The sequence below is a fragment of the Cupressus sempervirens genome, chromosome 2 (assembly GCF_028749045.1).
Source record: "Cupressus sempervirens isolate cs-2001-9-10 chromosome 2, ASM2874904v1, whole genome shotgun sequence".
Taxonomy (NCBI): domain Eukaryota; kingdom Viridiplantae; phylum Streptophyta; class Pinopsida; order Cupressales; family Cupressaceae; genus Cupressus; species Cupressus sempervirens.
The window spans coordinates 265,203,397-265,214,719 of record NC_143119.1 but is presented as its reverse complement, the minus strand read 5'-3'; the positions used below and the strand labels follow the sequence as shown (position 1 = coordinate 265,214,719).

The 11,323-nt window shown below is 39.4% G+C and overlaps 1 protein-coding gene across 1 annotated transcript; it reads right to left on the bottom strand.

Annotated features, from left to right (window-relative positions):
• Positions 1-2,617: 2,617 nt before the first annotated feature.
• On the bottom strand, positions 2,618-5,770 carry LOC149572069 (putative nucleoredoxin 1). The gene is made up of 4 exons (XM_089813387.1): positions 5,583-5,770; positions 5,017-5,496; positions 3,994-4,473; positions 2,618-3,474 (listed from the first exon to the last, which is right to left on the bottom strand). Exons 1-4 carry the CDS (start codon positions 5,649-5,651, stop codon positions 2,893-2,895), a joined length of 1,611 nt encoding a protein of 536 aa, XP_089669513.1. The 5' UTR covers positions 5,652-5,770; the 3' UTR covers positions 2,618-2,892.
• Positions 5,771-11,323: the final 5,553 nt, after the last annotated feature.

Below are 11,323 nucleotides of genomic sequence, written 5' to 3'. Positions count from 1 at the left end.
TGAAAGAGTCACAGCTCTTCCTCAACAGCTGGCTTAAAACTTTTGTATTTTAATTATCTCTTATTCTAGGCAAATTGTTGCCTTAAAAATGCTTATTTATTAAGTCAAATCTTATTTGCATTTGTTTATTAATAATACAGTTTTACTTATACAAATCCTCTGTTCATTGATAATTGCTGATATTAATATATGCATGCCATTAACTTGGGCACCAATAGTAAGTCGGTCAGATAAGGCAATAGTGAAATCAGACTGATAATTGTTTATATTTGATTATTCTAATCCTCCTAATAGGAAAGACCTTCAATATGTTGGCCTTAACACATATTTACTTGACTTTATTATTTATTTGGTATTATTATTATTAATTTTCTTATATCTTTATTCATGGTCAACCCTAACTCTACATTTGCCTAGGGTTTATTATTTATAAGTCTAGTTTTGTGGTCTGTTTTTGCAAGGACATGACATGCTTAAAAGCAAGTTAATAAAGAGAAAGTTTTGGGCTAGAAGACATAATTTTATAAAATTAGTTAATAAGAAATATTGCTACCCTGTGTAGAAGAGACAGAATACACACAGCAAGATCTTTGGAACAGGATGAAGATGGTGTAATCAAACTTATGTGCATTTCTTCCTGACTTGATTGACGAGAATAGATATGTGAAAAACTTACGTAAATGCTTGATGATAAATATATCGCTCCACCGTCTAGAAGACGCAGCCTACACAGAATGAAATCTTTGAACAGGATGGAGATGAGGGGATCAAATTTGAATGCACTAATTCCAGAGATGCGTACACTCAAAATTATAAATATGGTTTATGAGATATAATATGTGAAAAACTGAAGTAGATGCTTAAAAATAAGTTTTCGCATGTACATTATTGTGTCAGAATAATAACATACTTTCATCAAGTCACAGGGCAAAAAAATAGCTACATAGTCTTGAAGAGACATTATAGATAAGAAAACTCGAACAGGATGGAGATGGGATGATAAAATTAATTTAACTGAATCCTAACAATTGTACACTAAAAATCATATCAATAGATGATGAACTAAGTTAGATGCTTGAAAAATAAGTTTTTGCATGGAAATTTTGTGCCAGGACAACAGGCATATTTTCATTGAGTTTTAGAATATGAAACATCACTACACTGTCTAAAACAAACAGATTGGCACGTTATGTGAACTTGAAAACATTCTCAAGTTCTGTAAGTTTAGATAATACAAAACAAACTTTAGAGGAAAGAGAATTATGTAGAATTTTTTAAATCAACAGGTTGGATAGCACTGCATGATCCATCATTGAAATGGATTAGTCAAAAGGGACCGTATGACATGATATTGATGATCCATCACTGGAATTAGTCAAAAGGGACTGTCTGACATGTTATTGTTGATTGTAGACATCAATTAGAAAGCATTTTAGAAAATAGAAAATGAATCAGTGGGAGAAAAGCTGCCTAGGATTTTTCTTACAGTTTCTATCCGATAAATCTGTTTCACATTTCTATTATTCATTTACCATGAACAATGGAGGCTTAAATATATTGTTCAAATCATAGTCAAGATAAACTAAGAGTTTGTTTGGGTTACATTATAAAGTGGACAGGCAAGATATAAAAACAAGATGCCTTTTCCCTTAATTCCTTTCTGATCACAGTATATCTAGATTGTATGGGAAGGGTGCTACTTATATGTATTGAAAAAAATCCTAGCCCCCTTCCATCACTTCTTTTTCTAACTTCTTGGTTTCCCTTAGTTGATATCTAATTTGAATGTATGCAAGAGAATATAAATCAGAAACAGAGATAAAAGATAGAATCCTACTAAACTGGTCAGAAGGTACATACACAAATTAATAGCTCGCAGACAAAGTGAGACAATAGTAACAAGTCACAAAGAAAAGTCATATATATTTAATTAAGAACATTCCTTGAAAGCTTCTGCCTATCTCATGAGATGTGATAATATACCTTCACATATGCAATGACAAATGGCAATGCCCTCTTTCTTTTGCAGAGTACAAATATTAGTCAATTTGTTTTTACACAATGGAACATATTACCATGATGACTACTTCTCACATACAGCTTGTGTTTATAATTGGATTAATGTTTATTTTAATTTAAAAAACCAAAATTGGGATTCTACATTGACTTTGAAGGAGCCTACCCTTGACAAAAAAGAAAACCAAGATAGTCAGAAGAGCACAGATGATCAAGAGTAACTTAAATCAGTTGATATTGGTATTGTAATTATAGAACAACAATGTCAAAACAAGGCCTGGCCTTAATTAGCAGATGAAACTAGAGCTAAGTTGAATTTTGCTCAAACGAATTTCATGTGTAAAAATAATACGGTAACTACATAGTATTATGGTTATCATAAAGAAAATGAACAACTTCTTGGATAAATAAAAGTACAACAACCAAGGAACATCAAGCATTTTGAGGAACACACTTTCAGATTGGATGTGAAATGGATTGTGCTTGTTTCCAATCTGAAATGGTATACGAGAGTGGACAAGAGTGGCTGAATTGAAATACTGAATATGCTAGATTGAAAGCTTATGGTAACAGTTAGGAAAGTAATTCAATGGCAATGGACTTTGAACTATAAGACAGTATACATTCATTTATGGAAGATGAATACATTGATCTAAAGGCTCGATGACATACCAAGTCTATTAAGTTATTAATAAAAGGCTCTTATCTAGTGCAGGCCTAATCCAGAGACTGTATGATTTACCAAACAAAAGAAGCTACCTTGACAATCATAAAGCTCAACCTCTGACAAGAACATCCATCATAGATGACACCTCCTGGCTTGCGGTTGTCGTAAGTGGTTTCCTCTTCATTCTGTCATTTTCTATTGCTCCCAAATCACTGCTTATCCTTTAAAGCACAAGTCAGATGAAGATCGAAATCACATTTGTCACAATAATATGACCATTGACTGCCTTCCTCGTCACATTCATCACAGTTAAATTCATGCTTTCTAGTCAATACAAGAGGGTGCTCGTGCCGGCTGCAATTAATTTCCTTGGCTGATTGGCTAGCCAAATTTTCAATCTCCTTTTGCAGCTTTTCAATCTGCAGAGTAGTGAAAGGATATGCCTTTGCTCCAAAGACAGAGACAGCACTTATGGCATCATCTGTCACAGTCTTTCCATCTGGACCAATTACAATCAAGGTGGGTATTCCTTCTGTATGGAAATGGTGACTGAGGTCCTTTTCAATCTTATCTCTAAATGGAAGTGCTAACCAGGGCATGATTGAGAAATATTCTTCAAAAGCCTCTTGATCTTCATCATTTGATATAAAAACAATCTCAAAAAATTCACCTCTTTCCTTGAGCTCATTGTATACTTGCATCAGCTTTGGAGTGAAGGCTTGACAAGGAGAGCACCAATTTGCAGAAAAATACAGGGCTACTGTCTTTCCTACAAGATCAGAAACTTGGACCTGTTGGAAAAATCAAAACATAGAAAGAATTTGTAACATTAAGATTAACATCATCAAGATAAGTCTGAAAGCAAAATATGAACAAAACTACTAGATTATCCATATAATAATTCTCTATCTCTTGCATTTAATCAGATTCATCAAGGTAGGTAATTTGTCCATCTTAATCCAAATGAATCCATCAGGCTAAATATATCATTTCATCAATCTTGTGCATTTTGAATAATATTAGTAAATCAGATTTAACCACTACATGTTAACTTTGTGCGTCAATTGAATCATAAGTCATTAAAAGTAAGCCATTGTTTCAAAGTTTCAAGAAGACTGCAAAACATTAACAGCATGTTGAAGCACATTTAGGTGCCTCCTTCAATCCCAATGAGGGTATGAGGTAGCCCTATATACTGCAAGCCACATCATAGACTATAATAGATTCCTTTCCATTCCATTCTATTCTGTAATAATTAAACTTGACATGACAGCAACAATACTATTGGATCTCGATTGTCAGTAAGCCACCTTTTCACCTCCGTGTTTGATCACAAAGTCCCGTGTGTCAGAGACCAAGAGAGATTCCAAGGTTTGATCTTGTCGTCTGGCTTCCTCTTCTCTTTCAATTTCTTTTAGTCTCTCTGGTGTGAATGGGTACACTCGAATTCCATATCTTTGTAAAAGACTGACTGTTTCGGTTTGCACCATTTTCCCATCTGGACCTAAAATGATTAGAGTAGGTATATCTTGAACCCGAAAGTGTTGAGACAATTTCTTCTCAGTTTTGTCTCCAAAGGGTAGAGCCAACCATGGCATGCTTCCATAATAATCTTCAAAGGCTTCTTCCTCTAAATCAGCTGATAGAAAAACTATTTCAAAATCCTCACCTCTACTCTTAAGCTCGTTGTAAATGCCCACAAGCAGCGGAGTGAAATTATGACATGGACCACACCAGTGGGCTGAAAAATATAAACCGATGGTTTTCCCCACAAGTTTGGATAAAGGTACCTATTGATCAAGATCCAAATCAACGATCAATCAGATCAATTTGGAACAGAAGCCACACAATATATTTTCTTTCAAAAGAAAAAAGTAGAATAACCAATGCATATATTATTTTCTAAGACTCAGTTTTAAGTTTTTGACTCTTTAGCCACATGCACAAAGTTACAACTTTCATTTCCAGCGGTTCTTAGTGCCTTGATCTTTAGCTTTTGAGACATAAAAACGCAGTTAAATACCTCCAGTCTTCTGTAAACCCCAAATTTAGTCATTTAGATATGGGTCCATATTAACACGGACGGAGTTACAAGTTCTATCTGGCCAATTCTAAACAAACATCCTCACAAATTCATAAGCTATTTGACCTTTCTCAAAATCCCGGTTTGGCCTTCAGGTTAAGGGCTTAACCCAAAAGTGGGCCTTGCTGAAGTCCCTGGTTTTGTCTTTTGGTTAAGCACCTATTCTGAATTCAGAATAAATAACCCTCCAAACAAAAAATTTGTAACCATAAAAACACACAATGATAATAAATTCAACAAAATTTAGTACCTTTTCCCCATGAGATATCACAAAATCTCGTTCATCAGAAACCAAAAGAGATTTCACTGTTTGTGCATCCCTGACAGCCTCCTCCTTGGCCCTAAGTCGATCAAGCTTCTCGGCACTAAAAGGGTACCCCTCAACCCCATATTTCCTGATGATGTCAACACCTTCAGAGGTCAAAATTTTACCCTCTTTGTCCATCACAACAAGGGCAGGAATGCCTGTGACATGAAAAGCCTTCAGAAGCTTTTCCTTTGCATTTACATCTGAGAATGGCAGGGCAAGCCATGGCATGACATGGTGGTACTTCTCAAATGATTTTTCATCCACATCTGCAGATACAAATATGATCTCAAAGTCTCTTTCTGTTTCCGATAGTTTTGCGTAGACTTCTGCGAGTAAAGGGGTGAAAGCTTTGCATGGAGGGCACCAATGGGCAGAAAAGTAGACGCCCACATATTTTCCTTCTATTTCGTCAACTTTCACCTATTGATTGATTGCTTTGAAATCAATCTACGAAAACACAATTCAATCGAAACAAGCAACGATAATATAATTGGTGGCAATCGTACCTTGTTTCCGATGTTCGTGATGAGAAAATCTCTGTCCTCACTGCACAGCAGGTGCCTTAAACCTTCCATTGTACTCCTTTATCTATTATCTCCTTTTTTTCGTTGTTTAACAGAGAGAAGATGCAATCTCTAGGACACAATACGTAAAAAGATCTATACGTGTGTGTTCTCTTTCATTGTCAAACTTTGAAGAAAGAATCGAGGATAAGCTTGTAAGAGGGATTGACTTGATCTACCATGATAACTACTCTTTTAAAAACTTATGGTTACATGACTTTTGGGTCTTTGTTTTAACAAGAGCTCTGAGTCCCTGTCTTGTGTAGGATGTTTATCTTAGTGGTAAAAAAATCAACGCATACAAACAATGGAATAGAATAGTAGAAAAATATTCGCAATAGTAGATGATGATGCTTTACAATGATCCCAGATAAGATATAAATACTACCGTTGAACCTTTTCGAAGGAGTCCGTCGGTCACAACATTACATTCGCTACAAACTATTTACTCGTCGGCTACAAAATACAAAACACTGACGACAGTCAATCCATCGGCTACAGAAACACCACCGGAACTATCCAGTCGGCTGACACCATCCTCCTCAAAAAAAAAGTTGTCTCCTAACGACTAACAAAATATCTGAGACAAATTAACAAACAAAATACATTAATAGAGTGACTACAACAAAAATCTGCTTCTGTCACATCACTTCCACATTCATCCTGTTACATCTGTAGCCTCTGTTAACACAATACTGTCTCCTCAAGCTGACCTTGATAGCCACCTATTCTACTTTCTCTATTTTCAATTCCTCGGTACCCTGAGCCAAGTGTCGCTGCACTGCCTCCAACTGGATGATCAGCTCCTCCCGAGCTCTCTATGCATCCACCAAGACAGCCTCTCGGCCAACACCTACTCCCAATGCCTCTGGTACACAGACAGTCCATGCCTGCAACAATCTTCAACTCTTCTCAACTGGTCAGACTCCCATGACTGATATCCGCAACGATTGGGGGTCTAGGGGGCAACGCCCCCGGAGGGGTCGAGGGGCAGCGCTCCTCGCCGCCAAGATCAAATTAGCACTTCGAAGCCCACAAAAATGCACAGAACAGACTATTTCTGCCATTTTCTACCGACTCTACACTCTTTCTGGAAACCATTGATGTGTCCCCTTCCCTTTGGCACCATCTGTAACTCATTCTGAACAATTTGATTCTGTCGTCGTTTTTATTTTTATTTTTTAGAAAACCCCGCACACCTATCTTCTACACAAACTCAACATTCCCTCCTCCGCAAATGAGAAACAAAATTTTAACAATCTTTCATTGAAACCACTCCTCCGGCAATGAGAAGCTCAACAATTCTTCTGGCAATGAAAACAGACAGATAGATCACATTGTGGAAGACCTCCCGTGGGACAATCCGTAGACATCTGCCGCGGGACAGTCTGCAGACAGCTACCCGCGGGACATGTTCGCGGGAGCCACCCACGGGACAGTCCGCGGACCTCTGTCGCAAGACAATCCGCGGGGACTACCCGCTGGAGCCACCTGCGAAACATGTCCGCGAGAGCCACCCACAGAACAATCCGCGAACCTCTGTCGTGGGACAGTCCACGGATAGCTACCCGCGGGACTATTACTAACTTTTTTTTTTGTTTGAAAAAATATACAAAGCACCTCAACTTTGCCTCTGACCGTCGCCATTCGGCAACGACGAGGGAGTCCCCTTTTGCGACGACAAAGTCTTCCGGGCACCATATATTTTGAATTTGAATTCGTTGACTGTCGGAGGTACCTTCTGCCTGTCCAAAGTTGATAATCTGATCGCTCCATTTTCGTCGACCTTCCGAATCTGATATGGTCCAACCCATCTGGCCTTAAACTTTTCCACTTTGATTTCATTTTGACTGTTGTACACCTTACATCTGTTCTGTGCCACCTCCGTCGCCCACTGTGCCTGCAGTCGTCGTGCAACTGGATTATTTCCTTGCTGTCGGTGCCCTTCCACTAATTTTATGCTACGGTGTAACCTTTTCTTTTTGCGCGGTCCATTCACCATGTACCAGACAGTGGGATCTTTCATTTTTCTGTGTTCAGACTGTATGTTCTTCCCCCCAGCTTCAGCCATGGCAGCTTTTCCTTCTTCCGCTTCCCTGCATTCCTTCGGACATTCATTTTCCTATGTTTTTTCACGTTCGTTGACCATTAACATATTGCAACTCGAAAATAATTCGTAGTCTTCTATTTGCTAGTGGAACAGGCCATTCACCAAGTCCAGGTCGTCATCATTTGATCCTTCGTCAAGTCTTAATACTCCTTCGTCTGGTTCCATTCTCCTCTTTGCTTCGTCGTCACTTTCACCATCACTTTTTGAATCTGACGATGCTGCCTCCTCACCAACCATTTGTGTATGCAGGTCAATTGTGAATCTTTTGCCTCTGCGCTCCATTGAAAGGGTATTTCGTTTCCAATCATGTTTTACTTTTGCTTGCACCAACCAATCCCGTCCCAGAATAGCATCATATCCTTTTCTTTTTAATGGAATGACCACAAAATCCAATAAAAATGGTTGCGTACCAATTGTTACCGGTTGCGCTTCTAAGATTCCCAACGGTTTGAATCCATGTTGGTCTGCCGTGAGAAATTGAAATGCAGGTGGCCACAATGTCGGCTTTCCCAACTTCTTCCAAGTATCCTCCGACAATACATTCACGCCAGACCCTCCGTCGACAATTGTGTCTGTCAAAACATTTCCCAAAATCCCTATCTCGATGACCGCCGGATGCCTTCCCGTTGTGAGTGCCAGAAGCATTGGGTCTGTTGTCGTTACTTCCCTACTGTCCCTTCCCGTGTCCTCCGTTGCTTTAAAAAATGGTGTATGATTCAGAATGGCTGTTCGTAACTGGGGCATTGTGAGAAGGTCACTTATCTTGACCGGTATCTCCATTTGTAAGATTTGTCGTACAATGTTTTGTTCTGCGAAGTTCCTTGCCAAGGTGCCAGTGATGTCCTTCAACTGAGATGTCCCTACCGACGATGCCTTTCTAATTTTCGCCTGCATTTCTTCCAATTTTCTTTTTTCCTCCGCTTGCCTTTGTGTAATTGCCAGAACCTCCTCTACATCTATGCTTACAGTGATCAAGTTTACTCTAGACTTTGGACACTTGAAATCTTCGTGATCGCCGGGTTCGCACCATCTACATAATTATTTCGGTGTGTTTGCCGTTGTACAATCCCACGCAAAATGACCCCACAAATTACATGCTCGGCATTGAACGATCGACAGTCCGTTTGCATCATACTGAGTTCGACTTCGGCTCCCATTATTATTGTTATTGTTTGCATTGTTTTTATTTTGCCCTTTTTTATTATTCCTGTATCCTCTGGATGTAGCACCGGCGGTATTCGTGTTTCCGCTACTACTCGACGGGGAAGCCTCCTGTGTGAGAAACACCTGCGGAGATCCTCTTGTCTTCATGTTAAAGGGGCACTCCTTTGTCGAATGACCCATGATCTGACAAATGTCACAGAATTGGTTCTTTGGACACGATCCTTTAGTATGCCCGTCTGTCTTACACTCTGTGCACCACAACTCACTGCCTTTTGGCTCCTTCTGCATATTTTTAAACTCCTTCATCATGCGAACCATATCCTTCTGTAGGGCACAAACCTTCTTGCTGCTGCCTTCGTCGTCGCTACTATCATCTCCGTTAGGCTCGTCATCATCTGAATCAGAGGATCTAGTTTTCTTCTTCTTTGTCTTCTGCTCACTTTCAAGGTCCAGTGCTCTGTTATACGCATCCACATATGATGACAGTGGCACAATTTTCATTTTCCTTCACAAATTCGAGTGTAGGCCATCCACAAACCATCTTTTCTACAATCCGTCCGCTGGCTTGCTTTCCATTTTGTTTATTAAGTCTTTTAATCTCCTGGCGTAGACGCGGACAATTTCGTGCTTCCCCTGTTTGGTATTGAAAATTTCTGCTACGATTTCATTATCATCTCGCAAGAGTTTAAATTCTGCCAGGAACTCCTTTTTAATGTTATCCCAGGTATCCAACTTTTGTGGATCTGTATCCGAAAACCAATCAATTGCCACGCCCCGTAGGGTTGCCGAAAATTGTCTCATCCAGTCGTCTTCATCAGTTATGCCATTTTCCCTTCAGATCGTTTCACATGTTTTGCAATGTCGAGTGGGATCGGCCATACCATCACCATTGAGCTTCGACAGTTTCTCTTTTGGTCCTGCCATCACAATTGGTTTCTGTAAACAGGCGTTGCTCGGTCCTGCAACACTGACGCTCTTCACTCCCATACCGACGGTTTGCACTCCCACACCGGCGGTCTGCACTCTCACACCGATAGTCTGTACTCCCACACCAGCGGATTGCTCTCCCACACCGGTGGACTGGTCTCCCACACCGGAGGTCTGCACTCCCACACCAGCGGTCTGCACTCCCACACCGGCGGACTGCTCTCCCACACCGGAGGTCTCGACAACTATGAACCTTGGTGAAGAAGAAGGATCTTTTGAAGTTGTTTCCCGTGGAAGTCTATCCCGGACGAAGAGGTCACTCCACTCTCGTGCTCCCTCGGCATTGCAAGCCGTGTGAGTTGATGTTCTTCCATTTGAATTTTTCTCCCTTGGCGAACACAAATTCAAGAACTCCTCCCGTGCTTCTTCCACCAATTCTACCCGCTGCCGAGTCTCCTCCAACAATTCTTTGGGGCTCCGATTTTCGTCGGCAATCTTTTGAAATCTCCGTCGGCGTTTGGCTTGCTGTGCCAGAATTAAATTCTCTTGCGCAGTATAGGTTCCATCTTTTTCTTTGACCTTATTCCGATTTTTGATAAGCTGATTTGGCATTAATCTTCATTCCTCCCGCCTTCCAGATTCATAAGGCAACAACGCCAAATGTTTACCGTAGTGGTAAAGAAATCAACGCATACAGACAATGGAATAGAATAGCAGAATAATATTCACAATAGTAGATGATGATGCTTTACAATGATCCCAGATGGGATATAAATACTACCGTCGAACCTTCCCGTAGGAGTCCGTCAGCCACAACATTACATCCGCTACAAACTATTTACCCGTCAGCTACAAAATACAAAACACCGACGACAGTCAATCCGTCGGCTATAGAAACACCGCCGGAACCATCCAGTCGGCTGACATAGGACAAGAGGAATAAGTAGTATTAAAGGAGGGTTTGGAAATTTATTTTTAATAAAAAGCCAAGATTGTTGTCATCAAAGAAGTGTTGATATGGCTGTAACAAAACAAATCTAAGTTATACAATAATTCAACATAAATAAAAATTGATCATCTCATTTGATTATAAATATCCAAATTTTAATATATAATCAATCCATTCATTATTTATATAGAAAAGAAGAAACTTGAGCTCAAATGTCCGTTGATTTAACATCCATTCTAGGCTCTGCACCAATGTCTTTGAATAAGAGATAAACATGGTTTTTTGTGAGTTTGGGTGAATTTTGTTTGTCTTCTATTTTTCTTTGTTGGAGGTTTATTCAATAAATGTGAAAGTATACAAGCTTAGCTTTTTAGTGCAAGGTTTTGATCTTCATATATATATTCTTCTATTAATATGTCTTGTTGTAATTGTAATTCATAGATTTTTCCATCCCCTACCTGAAACCTAGAGAACATAATATGTGTATTTGCTGGCAAGCAATTAGTTTAATATTCCTTGGTTTTTGCAATCCAA

Coding starts and splice junctions, on each gene's coding strand:
- LOC149572069 (XM_089813387.1), bottom strand. CDS start 5,651: ATGGAAGGTTTAAGGCACCTGCTGTGCAGTGAGGACAGAGATTTTCTC. Junction 5,497..5,582: donor TCACGAACATCGGAAACAAG/GTACGATTGCCA, acceptor ATCAATCAATAG/GTGAAAGTTGACGAAATAGA. Junction 3,475..3,993: donor TCAAACACGGAGGTGAAAAG/GTGGCTTACTGA, acceptor TTTTTCCAACAG/GTCCAAGTTTCTGATCTTGT.